The sequence below is a fragment of the Oreochromis niloticus genome, linkage group LG13, assembly GCF_001858045.2.
Source record: "Oreochromis niloticus isolate F11D_XX linkage group LG13, O_niloticus_UMD_NMBU, whole genome shotgun sequence".
Taxonomy (NCBI): domain Eukaryota; kingdom Metazoa; phylum Chordata; class Actinopteri; order Cichliformes; family Cichlidae; genus Oreochromis; species Oreochromis niloticus.
In genome coordinates this window covers 22,174,970-22,190,961 of record NC_031978.2, presented here as the reverse complement: position 1 = coordinate 22,190,961, position 15,992 = coordinate 22,174,970, and the positions used below count along the sequence as shown (strand labels likewise).

General features: G+C 45.0%; 1 protein-coding gene across 4 annotated transcripts in view; it reads left to right on the top strand.

Moving 5' to 3' along the window:
• unc5b (unc-5 netrin receptor B) overlaps positions 1–15,992 on the top strand; it is a 53,480-nt gene that overhangs the window by 19,503 nt on the left and 17,985 nt on the right. For all 4 annotated transcript variants that reach the window (XM_019366320.2, XM_019366319.2, XM_019366321.2 and 1 more), the window contains exons 2-4: positions 14,680–14,910; positions 15,195–15,338; positions 15,735–15,838. In XM_019366320.2, the coding sequence (XP_019221865.1) occupies positions 14,680–14,910; positions 15,195–15,338; positions 15,735–15,838 (479 nt within the window). The remainder of the gene's footprint in view (positions 1–14,679; positions 14,911–15,194; positions 15,339–15,734; positions 15,839–15,992) is intronic.

The following is a 15,992-nucleotide window of genomic DNA, read 5'->3' as shown; positions in this document are numbered from 1 at the left end:
TCAAGAAAAAGTCAGAAAAAAGCTCATTGCTGACTTTTTGACTTCCACGTGAGTCGGGGTTTGTGGGATTATGCGACTTTGCTTGCCCGCTTGGTTTGACCCAGGCTAAGAGCAGGACACACAGTCAGGGTGTGGATCAAAGCATTTGGCCGCTGCAGGGGGGCAACAGAAGGAGGAGGGACGGACAGAAGAAGGAGAAGCTGCGGAAATCGGGCCTGAGTCTCTCGTCATTATTGTCACAGTGTCACACACTCTGGCCACTCAGTGTCACCATCAGTCTGCGCTGGCCCTGGGCGTCTGGCGGGTGACACTCTGCCTCTTCTTCAATCCGTCCGTCTTTCCCTCTTTCAGCTTTTCCTCACATGCACAAGCAAGTTTTCTCTCTCATTCACAGCCGCCTACTTTATTTGTCTATGCCAAGGGGATTTTTGTCATGCTCTCTCCATCACTGCTCTCCATCACCGCCATCCCTGCCAGTCCAGTCATACAGTACAGGTCCTGGCTCGAGGCTGCGCGATGCCCTCTTTTTCGCTCCATCCCAGTCCCCACCCTGTCTTTGGGTCAAGGACGCGTGTGCAGCTGCAATGAAGAGCAGAGAAAAAAAAACTTTGACATCAGGCAGCAACCAAAGCCTCATGAATGATTGATGCACGAATGCTGACTCATCACACTTGGGAAAGAACCAATATTTTGACCTGAAACATAACAAGATTTAGATTCGTGGAGGAGAGCAGAGACGCGTGCGCACAGGATGCACCAATGTTCCGTTTTCCCTTCGCTGCGATGCAGAGTTATCAGTTCTCACTGTTTCACAATCTGTTAGCAACAGAGATTGCCAGATATAGAAAAGTTGGCCTGGCCAAAAGTGATAGTCTGTGAGATGCTTCTGCTTTAGTTCTTACTTTTATGTGTTGGTGCTGCACTGCGCTGAGATTGCCCGGCAGTCAAATGGTATGGTGTGTTTTTCCCTTCCTATCTTGACCTGCACATTTCCTTGTGAAGTCTGGCTTCCTCTGGGCTTACAATTTTTCTTGCTTGCTTGTTGGGTTTAAAGAAAAAAAACTAAAAGTAGCACAATAACTACTGTAGAAATACAAAATGGACATGTCTGTGTGTGTTTCTTTCTTTTTTTAAAGTTAACAAATATGCAGAGGAAATATACCTTTAGTTGAGCAAAGAAAATAGTTCTAGTTCTGTTAGGTTTTTTGTCTTCTGGCCTGATTTGAGCGCCTGGGTCAGAGTTAAGGCAGGCAGGGAAATGTATTTTGAGAGAATGATGAAGCGGGGCATAAAGGGAATGAAGGGAAAAGATCAAAAGGATAAAACAACCATTAGCTTCGCGCGCAAGACTACTTTTGCTCGCAAGGCCCTGACATTCTGCAGAGTGAGGAGATTGAATCTCATCTCTTAACTCCTGCCTCTCTATCTGTCCTCTTCTGCTGTCACCGCATCACCTCTCGTCATCCGTATTCTCCAGCACTGATTTTCTGCCTATTAGTGCCCCACTCTTTACTACGCCTCGCCTACTTCCTGGTCTCCCCGTGTAATCCGTCTTGTTTCTATTTCTGTGTTTTTCACTTTAACATCTAGTCAAAGCCAAGCTTGTTTTTCAATCATGTTATCCAATCTCTTCATTTAAACAGCAATTTGATCCCTAAGTTCGTTTTCTGTGTGCGTTTTGGGAGCGTAGGCCTATTTTCGTCACCTCGAATATACATTGAACGCTACTTTTCAGAATTTCATTGGCAACTTTACAAAGCTGCCTCTCACGAGCTTACACGCAGGCGATCCTACAGCATGCTGCTTGTTGTGCACTGCACATCTAGGGATTTCTCTGATGCAAGGGGACGCAATGAAGGAACAGAGTGACGCCAACCCTGCCCGTGTTTGTGTGGAGTATAATCACGCTTCTACTTTTTAGGTGTTGCTGTTGGTTTTTTTTGGTTTTTTCATTTCACTTTGTTTGTCCATTTGTCACCACCTCTGTCACACTCACTTTGCAAGTAGTTATTTGTGTGCGAAGATGTCTGCATCGGCGTGTCGGGCGGTGTACACGCTGAGGATATCAGCATCTTCTGGTGTCTTCATACAGACCATCTAAAAACCTCCTTTTTCAGGCCGTGAAGGGTCATCGTCATGACCCGTTGATTTGCTGTCAATCCGGCTCATCTCCTCATCTGTTCATTAGCATGACAGAGGAGCTCTCCTGCCAAAGCAGTTAGTCACAAGAATCAGCCCCTGTCACAACACATTACAACAGCAGGCTTCTCTAATAGCGCTGGCAGTCGTGGCAACCATAGCCAATGCTCAGTGCATGTACACACCCTTGCACACACACTCACACCAATCAAGAGTTGCTCTCGATCTGCACCCAGGGAGTGTTTCTGTATCTCTCTCCATCGTTTTCTACCTCGCTCTTTCCATCCACATATTCTCCCTCCTTCCTTCCTTCCTTCCATCCTTCCTTCCTTTCTTCCTTTCCCTTATGCATGGCTACCCATTTACAGCCTGCCATTAATCTCCCTCTTTCTCCCCTCCTCCTCCTCCTCGCCCTTTCCCTCCATCATTGCCTTACATTAGCGAGGTTACCTGTGCTTACCATCCATCTCTCCCATTTTCTCATCCTTTTCCTAAGTTCTCTCCCTCACTGGCTCTATTTCTGTCACCCTTCTTTCTGCTCCGTGTCTTCATAATGCTCCAAGAGATAGGGACTTTTCATTTTTAATCCATCCATCTTTCCCCTGTGATGTTTTAGTTTACTCTCGCTCTCTCCCCACAACTCGATAAGCCCCCTAACACTCTCCTCTCCCTTCATTATCACCTGCTTGGAGTGTCTGGTGTGATTTGTACAGGAAGTTTGATCTGTCCGTCTTTCTCCCTCTCCGGGGAGTTGAGTTGTCATATCAAATAATAAAAGAACCGCATATGTTTTGACGTAATTTCCCGACTCAACTCACGATCGCAGGTCACGCTTCTTGACGTAGCGCATGGTAACGTGGCAGGACCCTAAGACAAAATCAGAAACATGAGCTGAATCTTAATTTTTCAAACAGAGCACAAATTTTAAAGTGCACAAATTGTGAAAGATTGCCATTCTGATCATTTACTTGAGGACAAATGAAAGAGCAGCGAGGACCCAGACTGCAGCTCTGTGCACCAATTAAGGGTGTTCTGGTGAAGGACGTGTAATTTGACTGTGTGTGTGTCTCCAGTCTTGCTGTAATCTCTGAGTGGGGTGGACTTACTGGTTTTGGTGAGGTTCGTGTGTGCGTGAGGTCAGGTGCTTATCTCCACCCATCTGTGTGTGTGTGTTTGTGAGAGAAACAAAAGTGGGGTGAGAGAGCAGAGTTTTGCCTTTAAGGCAGAAACTGTCTGTTCCAAAGGAGTGGCCATTGGTATTGACTGGAATTTAAAAGCAACCCTCCTCCCTACACACATTTACACACAAATAGAAGTACGCCTGCTATACATGTAGTAGTTACTTTCATCAAAAAGTAGCCTTTATGCATTTTGATGCAAAGTTTCATGCTTACATGCATAGTCAAGGGCTTTAAAAATTCATAGAAAATCTTCATAACACGTGGGATTTAATGTCAAAGAGATCTTTAGGAAAAAAATTGAAGGCTGTATGCACTACATTCATGATGCCACCTCCGCTGTTTGTCCTGTGAGTGGTCTCTAAGCTTTAAGTGTGTGTGTGCGTGTAAGTAGTAATCAGTTCAAGGAGTTATGAGAGAGGACAGAAGAATGACCCGGTGAGGGAAGGGGGAGGTAGACTGTTGCAGAAGTTGGGAGAGAGGTGGATTAGAGGACAGGAGAGGAGGGTGAGGTGGGGGCACAGACCAGCCAAAGCAGAGAGAAACCAATGCAAGTACAGCGGGATGGAAGGTGAAGCGCCGGTTGGGGAGGGTAGGCAGGATAGGGTGGGTAATTACAGGGGCCTGGAGAGGAGAGGCCTGTAATCAGTCTGCCCTCAGGAAGGAATGCAGCTCATCTTCTCATGTAATTACGGCCATTTAAACGGCTCCGGCTTCCAAACACTCATCCCACTCAACTGCTTACCTATTCACTATACATGCTTGCACACACACGCATACACAGAGACACCGTGAGACAATCAGCGACAGAAACGGACAGATTTTTAGGAAAAACTTCCAAATGGAGGAAGCGAGGAGACAGACTGTGGGCAATGTGTGAGCGTGTGTAGCTGCAGAGTGTGCGCCACAGTTAATAGCCGTGTAGACTCCAGGCCTCTAGAGGAGAGGACTCCATGTGAATACCCACCATGGCAACCAGCCACTCCGGGTAGATTTGCGCAATTCTCATCAAGCAGCTGTGCAGTGGGAGAGCAGGCCAGCAATGGCGCGTTGCACTCAGCTCGTGCAGTTGGATCTACACGTGCAGAAGGAAGGGCAAGAGTCGCGTTCTCATTCGCGTGAGCTTGACCTCCAAGTAACAGTTGTGATACTGGTCTGTAATTTTGAGAGGACGACAATATTTGTCTCAGCCCTCTCTAACCCCCTGTCTACATCTGCGAAAGTGATTGATAGCACTGTTTGTGTACGCCTGTGTTCCCATGCAGTAGGTGGTCGTCAGGGCATACACAAACAGCACAGAGCCACTTTTTGATGGGCCATGATTAATGAGCTCAGTGGGGGGTGGCGCCCCCTAGCTGTGACAGAGCACACTTTCAGCCATGATGTAGCCCCCCCCAGTCCCCGCGTCTATTCAAATGCACCAGTAGCAGCAGTGGGCTCACAGCTACAACACAAGCCCAAATCCTCTTAGCGCTCCCACTCTCACAGTCACACTCACCCACACATCCAAAAACACAGTCGCAGAAGCTCGCTTATAGATGGGGGGCGGGCACTGTCGGTTGCATGCACGGTGGGTAAATATATTCTATAGATTGCTGCAAACACACCCACCATGTCGCTCTTTTACACACATGGTTTGAATATAGTGTGGGTCCATGTGAAACAACCACGTAATTCTCCAGTATTCACCCAGTTATCAGCAAAAACCACCGCTGTCTGTCCCTCTTTCATTTTCTGCCTTATTTACTGTCTGTAACCATGTAGTTAGATAACATGTTTACCTGTGTGTCTGTGCATTTCCCCCCACAAGCATCGCCTACAAGAGGACTGGTTAAGTATTATTATGACAGGATATGTTTGTGGGAAGAAATGACACAGGAGGCGAGTCCTTTGGAAAAAAAAGGGCAGGTCACGCTTCATTTACAATTAGATGGTTGTAGGGCAACACACCTTGCAGATAAGAGTGTAGGATAACATTCTGTATACAATCAGATCGGTAAATGAGGTCTTTGTTGTGTTGCATGTGTGTGTGTCTGTGTGTGTCTGCATGCATATGTGTAACTATGTCCTCAGGCTTCCTCTCTCTCTCCTGCTGCCACCGGGACATACTGGATGGACAAGCGAAGGATTTCTGTCACTGTGCATCTCCATCACCTGCTCGGCCTTCCTCCTCTGCCAATCTGCTTTTCTTGCCTCCTGTCACCTCACTGTCTCTCTCTCTCTCTCCCAAACACACCTTTTCCTTTCCGCTTACTGCCTCACACAGATTCTATCTTTCTTGCCCGCTTGCGCACAAGCCCTGCACAGTTAATTAAACTCATGCACTCGTATCTTGATGAAACGATCGGCTTCACACCCCACAGAAATAGCCGCTCTGCAGGTGTCCTCATTAGCATGTTGGAAGCAATCAAAGGTGTGACATTTCCACTGTTATGATGAACTTCCAACAAGTTGCATCTCACACGCTCCTATGACAAATATACAGAAAGGGTGGCAAAGCATTAACAATGTGTGTGTCGTCATATTGTCTTCAGTGCCATTCTCAGAAAATGCCGGCATCATGAGTCTGACAGAGTGTCGGATTTCTGTCATTTTACTCATAAGCTACTTTTACATTAATGCCCCTCGTGGTTCATAGTCAGATTCGTAAAACTGCTGTCACAACTTTTAGACAAAACTAAACACGTCATTATATTTGAAAGCAGTCTAAAAGAGGGTTTTAATGGTGGGCAAGTACTCTCACACCAAAGTCCTGTGAAGTAACCTACAAGTATAGCTAATATGTGAAAAATTACAGCTGAAATTTGTCTTATCATTCATGTTGGAACAATGGAGCAACAAACTATGGCAGATAGGGACCTATTCAGAGGTGTATAGCACTACCAGGTGGGCTTGAGTAACTTCACATTTGAACCATTACTAGTACTGGTACCAAAAACTTGGTACAGGTACTTTTGTAGTACTTTACTCGTTTTGAAATAATAAATTCAAACACTTCACTTACATAGTGAGCCCATGCTTTTCAAGTGAAAAATGTTATTTATTTACAGCCTCTACACAACACATCAGCTGCTGTGGTCACTGTTTGACAATGTCTGTGACGCTAATATCACTATTACTGTGTTTGCCTACTGCAACATTAAATAGTAATTATAGTTACATACTAAGGTTTTGAACATCCAATCTCACATAATGTGCTTGTGTATTGTAAATAGCTGATAAAAAGTTAAAATGTCAACCAACACTGTGAAAAAGCCCTGTTTCTGTGACAACAACTTACCCAGCTGCCTAATTACCTCAAGATGAAGCTGTCAAAATCTCACGGAAAGTTTCGCAATCATCATCCATGTATTTAACTTCTGTGCTAAAGTTAGCTGCAGGTCCTTCTGTGAATTTGGCTTCTAGGCTATCAAATGTGGTCGCCTCTTCAGCTTTTAGATATATTTTGTGGATGAGGTTTTTTACTCAGGGGGCAGCACAGTGGTTAGCCCTGCTTTTTCCCAAAGACCTTGCAAGAAGGTCAGAGGAAATTCCATCATCGGGTCGGGGCATTTCTGTGTGAGTTTGCATGTTCTCCCTGTGTTTACGTGGGTGCACTCTGGGTACTCAGTCTTCCTCGCAGGTCTAAAGATATCCAGTTAGTGCAGTCGTAGGAATGAATGTGAGTGCAAATCGTTGTCTGTCTCTTTGTTAGATAGCCCCATGTCAGCTGGGATAGGCTCCCCGAAGTAAAGTTTAGAGATGTAAGAAAATATATAAGCAGATTTATGTGTTTTGTGTTCTTTAAAAAACTTTTAATTGGTGCATATTTGACAAAAATTAGTATTTGCAGTCTCTACTAGCTAATTATTTAACAAAAGAAAGGTGGCAGTTCCATGTTTAACAGAGCAGACTGCAGAGATTCTTTAAAAAGATTGAAGCTAATTGCACAAATTACAATATATAACTGGTTTCTTTTCTTTTTTTACCAACTTTAGAGTATTTCAGTATGCAAATTGCAAGAAATTACTGTCTCTTGCATGGCTGAGGCACAACTGCGTTCACAACATCGTATAACCTACAAACATCTCCCGTAGTGCTTTAAAACACATATAGATTTTCTGCTATAGTATTGCTATGACCGTATTTTGCCAGGATGACAAACACTCACAAAGGCTCGCAAGGTGAAAGCAATACCAGCCGCGCTGTCGCCGCTAGTAGTCATGAAGCACCTGAAGGGGAGTGCGTGTGCCTGCTGGTGCGAGAGAGGAAGTCTGTTAGTTAGAGAGTCACCATGGTGAGTACAAAGAAACGGGCTGCAGAGACATGCGAAGCCGCCGCAGGTTCACATCTTGGTGGCAGTATCAAAATACCCAAACAAGAGCTTTCAAGGCCAACATTTGGAAAACTTGATGAGAGAGCACACTGAGTTGGAGCTGTGGTGCTCTTAGCAGGAAATCAAATTCTGCTTCCTGCCTCCTGTCGACTCACAGCATTCGTGATGAAATGAAAATAATGGCGGCTCTGTTAGTCACTGGTGAATTAATGACATTTCCTATTAAAAGATGACCAATTTTGCCCCCTGTCTGCGCTCAAAAGGGCTGCTTATGTTGTAAGCGTTTGTGCGAGTGTGTGCGTATTCGGTCAGATGGGTGAACCGCATGACTCCTCACACTCCGTCTGCCTTTGTTGATGTGAGAAGTGATGCTGTGTCGCTCCAACCTGTACTCATGTCGCCTTGTGCCCTGCTTGACGCCAAAATACACACACATTGTGACTGCCCCACTCACACGTGCAGTGATTCTCCATCAGATCCTTCTAAATCTCCACACATGCTTCTTTCCAGTCTTCACATCTCTTCACTTTATCTTTTTTACCTCCTCCCTGGTTTCTTCTCTCTCCTCTTGTACCATTTTTTTCAAGCTGATGAGGATGAGGTCAGGCTGAATATCAATCACTCAATGTAATTGTCCTTTAAGGAAGGCAAGGAGAGACTGTCTTCCTCCATCAATCTCTGTCTCTTTCGACCTGCCTCTGTGTAGTGTGTGCAACTCGTACCCCGTGGCTTCCTCTCAAGAATGATGATAATGAGGTGGATAGGGTGAGGATGATGTATATCGTCAATGTTGCATAATGGCTGTTGATCACTGTATTAATTGGCCTTGTTTTCTTAGTCATAAGCAGTGTTGTCACATTTGACCGTCTGTCCTCACAGCTGTTTGACCTCAGTGGGCTGAGTAGAACCGGACAGTGAAAATATGTAATATGTTTTAACATTCTGCCACTTTCATATTTTTACATATGTCATTTTGCAGTGGCTGATTCCTCTTTCAGTAGTATATAGATAATAAAAAACTATGTTGTCATAAAAAGGAAATAAAACAAAATACCGCCACCAAAACAATAAACAGGAATAGTACTTATGGAGTACTTCTCTACTCTTACCGAGCACTCAAAGCCACAATCACCCATTCACACGCACACACACGTTCGCACTGCACTTTATCCTGTGCCTTCGAGTGCTTTTACCTATCACACACGTTGAGTCGGATGCATTGGCGGCAATTTATATCCTGCCTCAGGACACTTCAGCGTGTACTGTGGATCAAACCGCTGACCTTTCAACGAGCAGTTGATCAGCTCTGCCTCCTGGGCCACAGCGACCCCTACTCTTAGGCTCTGTTAACAAAACCTGTAATATTTCGTACGGGGCTATGAAGTCGGTCCTTAACAGGCTGCCTGTTGTGCTTTTCGGTTAGATGTAATGCCACTTCTTGTTCCCACTGTTTGTAATCAAAGTCAACATCTGGCTCGTTAGTGTTAATGTTTCCACAGCAGAGCTGTGAAGTGCTGCCTTGAGACATATTCTTCCAAACTCTGTGCCACAAATGAAGCCGTGGCTGGGAGAAAAAACACCTGTTAGCCTTGAGTATCTTTGCCTCACCTGTTTCCCTGAGATTGTGTGCGTAGGGTCTGATCTCCGCCTCCAATCAAAGGCAAGCAGAGTGACCAGAAGTGACAGCAAAACGAGTCACATTATTTCAAACTGATAAACTTTTAAACAGCAGACGCAGCTCCCGTCCAAGTCGCTTTTGGTCCTATCTGGTCGGCTTGATAATGTTTGCCTCGCTGAAGACATTTAGCTTCAGAACAAATAAATCATGTCTTATATTAATATTTTGCATCAAATGTTTAGGAGCATGAGTAACAAGGGGCCCATTTCTTACAGGTTCCTTCTCCATATGCTGCCTGGTGGCCAATAATAAAACACATTCAAACACGCTGAAAAGCCACAGCGGGTATTTTTGTCTGTTTACTGGTTTAGCAGCATTTGAAAAATTCATATCATGCATGAAATTACTGGCTGGTGTGCTGCTGCATCCAGTACAGCACCCAGCACTAGGGTTGGTTGTGCTTCGTAGTTGGGCCCATGTTTTCTTTGCATGTGTATTTTTCATTAAAGTAAGATGTCATTTGAAGTTGAATGGACACAGCAAAGTGCTTTGAATCCAGGAGGCAAGAGGGGAGGAAGACTGGAGTCAGGGGAGGGCAAGAAGGAAAGCACTGGCATGTCATATACTCCAGTGGAAAGCAGAGGCGAGGCGGTGGGATGCTGCGCCGCTGTTTGTTTGTTTCTGATATAACTCATAAGATGTTTTATTTCTATTAAAAAAAGGAAAACTTCATGATCTTCGCAAACACAACTTAACCCCGTCTCTTTTGTAGTATTTCTCTGTCGCTCGACCTCTTCAAAGTACTCTTCCTCCTGTGCTTTATTCTCTCATGCTTGCTTTTCCCCTACTTCTGAGTGCAGTGTTGGGATAGTGAGGGCACTGAAGGGGACAGTAATGACTAACTCTGTAAAGGTAATGATAAAGTACAGACGCTTTAGACTCCACTCTGGCTAGAGGCGCTGGGGCTAAGAAAATTACAGTCATTCATGTGTGTGTGTGTGTGTGTGTGTGTGTGTGTGTGTGTGTGTGAGAGAGAGAGAGAATGAGGAGCAAAAGAAAAGAGAGGGCAGAGAGAACAACAGAGAGTTTCACAGGCTTAGACAAAGACAGACATTGCTGTGATTCATTTCCCTTGCCAGTTATTATAGCTGTCCAGTGTGTGTGTGCGTGAATTTGTGTGTGTGTGTGTGTGTGCGTGCCTTATTGTCTCTCTGCTCACCACTTGGCTTTGAGTGTCTCTTGACCTGTCTTTGGCCAGCTCTCTTGTCTTCCCATCCTGTCACCCCCGTCCAGACTCCCTCTGTCTTTCTCCCACGCAGTCCTGCCTTCTAGCGTAGCCGGGCTCCACCACTGTCACTTCAACTCTGCGTTACGGCGAACTGAAGCTCTGCACTTCACCACACAGTCAAACGTGAAGGAGGGGACTCCTTCATTTGCAGATGAGTTCAGCATGCATGAATAAGAGTGGTTGAGAATGCTCCGTATAACTATAGGTTGTCATCTAGTGTCTGGGTCTACTTGTGCCTATGTGTTCACACAATTGTGTGCTCTAGAAAGGAATACCCAGAAGCCTGTGTTTGCTGTCTAGCTGTCTGCCGTCTGTCATTAGAGTAATAAAAGACTTGCTGTGCTGCACGGTGAGGAGTTCTTGTCTTTAAGGCTCCTCCATTCCGCACAAATTGCCAGCTGCTGAGCTCTGATGGATGTTTGTATGCTGGCCCAAAAACACAGGTTCTACTTTAAACCCCTAGCTCCATTATCCCAGACAGAGATGCAGGAGAGAAAAGAGGCTGTCTGTCTGTCCGTCTCCTTCCTCTGTCATCTAAAAGTGTTTTAATTAAACTGTGCCTCTCTGCAGGCCTCAGAGCACACACGCACGCACACACACAGACACGGCGCAGAGAGGGAGGTTTATCCAAATACGCAGTGCTCTCCTTCCATTCTGTCTCCGGCTGAACCGCCGTCTCTCTTTTGTTTGTCTTTCTGCAACCGTTCTTTTTCTGCCTTTCCTCCTTCTCTCTCCGTGCCCCCTCTCATCGCGCCTGAAGAGTGACAGGCTGTGTTTTCAGCCGATGTTTGAACACCGAGCGATCAATGCCGGACAAAGGGAAAAGAGCGGGGGAGTGGGGCGGGGAGGGGCGACACAATTGGTTATTGACAGAGAATACAAAGTTTGAGGGACTGGAGGCGACAGCTTAGCAGGGAGAGAGGAACTAAGGGAGAGGGAGAGAGGCATGCCAATGAATGCGATTCATGTTCATGGTTAAGCATCACGTTCTGATGTGTTAACTTCCATTATTCATAATTGTTTGTGTTTACCTGCTTGTATCCTCAGCATTGTGCATGCTTAATTGAGCGTATGTAAGTGACGTAAAAGTGCGAACACCTGCTATAAGAAACAAGTGGGTGTTTGTTCCAGTGTTTCTATTTGTTTCGCTGTATTCCTCGAAAACTCCTTGAGGATCGCCCTTGGCATTTAAAAAAAAAAAATCTAATATAATGAAGCCACTCTCGTTGAACTAAAGTAAAATTTAGTTTTAAGGTGTCCATCACTGACACAAATATTGCACTGGTGGCTAGCTGGATCGTTTGCGATGCATTAATGCTCAGTGAAACAGAAAAAAAGTATTTGAAAACCTTTATTGATCACGTTGAGCTCATCATCACCGTCAGCATTTCTGCTTTTACTGTACACTGCCGAGGTCTGGGTGGGTTAAAAGGTGAGGGTTCAGTTTAAGGTCACAGGTGATTGCAGTGACTGGAACAATGAAGTGTTTTTGCGTGGGAGAGAGAAAAGAGTCAAAAACAAGATGCTCCAAAACAGCGATCTATCCTGGATCGCTGTAATGCCTTGAGCAGCTGATGCCTTTCTTGTCTCCTGCTAGCTCTCAGTTGTTGGTAATTCTACTTTTACCTCAGCTAGACCTTTTGTAGTCATATAGATTTGACTTTACTTGAAGATGGTACAGCCTCCTGAATACCATAAATCCTCGTTGGCCTTGGTTTCAATCCTGCTACAATTTTTCTCTCCTGCTTCCTCTGCGAGCTCTGCGCTTTGCTTTCCCTAATGTCTCAGACAGAATCTGTCAAGGGGAACAGTGGGATGAGAGTGGGCAAGTGCTCACTTTCCTAAAATAGGAGATGGTATCTTTCTAAGTACTTTCTCTTGTTCCCTGGTTGTAGAATACCTGATCAGGTTGAGGCTTGATACATTTTGAAAACTGAACACTGCAAATCTGCCTTGTTTAAATCTCGTAGTTTAAAAGCAGCTGAATTTGCTCACGCATCTCTCTGTCTTTTTTTTTTAGCCATTCTGAATATAGAGGATGAGATTTGAGAACTGCGAGGCTGTAAGGCTGTAGTGTAGGAAAAGCACAGTTCCCAGTGAGCTGTTCCCGCATATGTGAATTCATCTGTAGGCATGCATGTGAAGGGAAGACAGGGCACCGAGTTCGATATGCCTTTAGCTTTTAGATTATCCTGACTAGAGAAAATGTCAATCTTCTTCACGTTAATGCTTATTGAATCCACATCATTTTTACAACCAGGTAAAAACAAGTTTTCTGCTGTAAAGTCAGACACATTAAAAATTTATAAGAACCTGTATTACTCAAAAATGCAAGGGATGGGACCAGTATGATAGAGGGGGGCAAAATTAAAGGAAAACCTGGACTCCTCATCTCTACAATGAGGGGATCCAGTGGCTGTTATGCTTTGAGGGCTATTTTCCTGCCTCGATTCAGGTTAAATTGTCCCCTTATAGAGAAGGGTCCCTGCAAATCAGTATAACTTGTCATCTATGACGAATCATTTTTAGACTGACGGTAGTGATCTGTTCCAAGATGACAGTGCTACAGAGGCCCTGAGAGGTCAAACACGCTGTAACTTAAGAAAACACAAGCAAATAGTAAAACACTGCAAATGAATGCAAAACAGACAATGGAAGTACAAAATTTAATTAAAAAATATAAGACCCAGTCCATTTACCATTGTGATTATTATCATGTGGTGAGAACACACTTTACCTGCAGCTTTTTCATCCTTACAAAAGTCTCAGTTTCTGTCACTTTTGCAGCTTTTATTGTCACATTATTGTCTTCCCAAAATCACCGCCATTGTGTTTTTTGAGCGTTTGCAGAGTTTTTCTACTTGCTGGTGGTGCTTAAATTGCAGTGCAACTGAGCTCCGAGGGGCTCTCATCTAAAGGGTCTTTGAATGTTTTGGTGAGAGTTAAGCTGACATGAATCATAGTGTATGGCTCATACAGTTAGAGATCTGGAATATTTTGGAAAATGTGTTAGACTGTGCTTTCCATACGCCATCAATGAAATACGACAATATTTTGGGAAAATGTTTGAGGCTCTTGTAGCTCAAATGCCAAAACTCACCGAAGCTGTTGAGTGTCCCAACAGTTTTTATTTGTTTTGCCTTTCATTTCTCACCTGTGTGTAGCTGAACAGAGAGAACATTTGTAGCACATGCTGACCTATAGCAGCTTTCAAAGTATGCCGACACTTTTTTATGTATGTGCTACTTTGGTGCTAACTTTTCATGTTCAAAGCAGACCCTTATATCCATGCCGTGCTGTCACACGGTCTTTTCCAGTCCACCTGTGCACCTACACACTCGTGCACACAAGGATACACTTCATTTAATAAATATATGAGTTGCAGCACGGTTTATTTTTATACATTATTGTAATATTCTTGAAGCTGTCCAAGCCATTTTATTTATCTTGACTACTGTCACAACTTTTCCTATTTATCTGTATAGCACGCATTTTGTCACGCATTATCAGTCCATATACACAAATCTGTCTTCTGCTATAAACATCATTGATATACTGCTTGGGATCTACTCATCATCATTAGAGTACCGCATCTGACAAAAGAGGTCAGAAAGACTGTGTCCTTCCTGCCAGGAAAAGCTTTTGACAGCTTTTCCAAGACGGACGTGTCACATCGAAAATGTCATGGGATAATGTGCGATCAACAGGACTGACCCGCAGAAGGTCAGCGGCTCTCTGCTCCAGCTGAGAAGCACAGACTCTTCCAGAGAAACTAGAGCAGGGGGTCTGCCTTGTCCAGATTGCTGGTTATACAGGGAGGCAAAAATGTCACTGTACTCCTTCCATGACGGTACAAACTGTCAGCACCTTAAATGTCTTCTTGAAATGCACTTACAGAGTGGCTTTCCTCCGAAGCTTGAGAGGGGCACACAAAATAAGCTGTCATACACACATTTTCTCCCTTTTGATGTGTGATAGGTTAGTGATATGGGCAAATTTGGCATTTTGCTTTTTCCATACCTCCTCGTCAGTGAGGTCAGCGACCAGGATAAGCCACAGATTTGCCATAGATCAGATTCACTGCACTGGTCTTTTGTCAGGTTGGTAAATCATTTCTATATCCCCCCCTTTTTTTTTCTAGAGAGCAGCGACTACAGCGAGGCCGAGGTTCTTCCCGACTCCTTCCCGTCAGCACCGGCAGAACCTCTCCCTGAATTCCTGCTAGAACCCGAGGATGCTTTCATAGTGAAGAACCGTCCAGTCCAGCTGCGCTGCCGTGCTTCACCCGCCACCCAAATCTACTTCAAATGTAACGGAGAGTGGGTGAACCAAAACGATCACGTCACTAGAGAGAGTCTGGACCAGATCACAGGTCAAGACCTGCACGCTCACACACTGTAAACACACACATACACACACAGTAATGTCACCTTGTATTTTACAGACATAAACATCATCCTCAATTACTAACATCATTTTCAACTACATAATCCATTAGCTCCTATAGGATTTTATGTGCACGTAAACTGCTTTTGGCCTGCAGCCAATGCATTATTTATATGCACTGTGAAAAATCTGCCTCACTAATCTCTCACCCTCCTGCTCTCTCCTGTGTCTCTCTTCTCTCTCTCTCTCTCCCTTTCTCACTCCGCACAGGCCTGGTGGTGCGGGAGGTGGACATCTCAGTGTCGAGGACCCAGGTGGAGGAGCTGTTCGGACTGGAGGACTACTGGTGCCAGTGTGTGGCCTGGAGCTCAGCTGGCACCACCAAGAGCAGCCGCGCCTACGTTCGCATTGCATGTCAGTATCAAGGCGGCGCGTTTACACATGCTGCGCGTATGCGTGTGAGAGACAGAGTGAGAGAGCAAGAGGAAGAGAAACAGCGAAAGGGCAAATGTTTCCAACTTTCTCCTCGTCACACGCGTCAGTTTAAGTATATATGCAAATAAATTGCCGTAACACTCCATCTTGGTCCCTGGTGGTAATGTGGGGCGCGGTGTGATTGACACGTCGCATGTTTATGAGAGTCTGGAGTGTGGAAAAATGACACAGTTACTGAGGCTTTTTGGGGCTTTGCCTGGTGTGTGTGTGTGTGCGTGTGACAGGCAGTGTCGCTGAGATAAACTGGGTGTCACTCTCTGCTGTCACAGGGCAGCCTTCACTAACTGCTGACTGCATGTGTGTCGCCCTCTGTAGACTTGAGAAAAAACTTTGAACAGGAGCCTTTGGGGCGGGAGGTGCGTCTTGAGCAGGAGGTGCTGCTGCAGTGTCGCCCCCCAGAGGGCATGCCTGCTGCCGAGGTAAATGCCTTTCTCCCCGCCGCCACTCTCATCACCTACACATGAGGATCGAATTTTTAACCCCCTATGAAATTTAAAGTCTTTGTCAAAACTTTCCCAAGGGCTTTTTTTTTTTAAGAGCATGGGGTTTTCAACATTACAACATTTCTACACA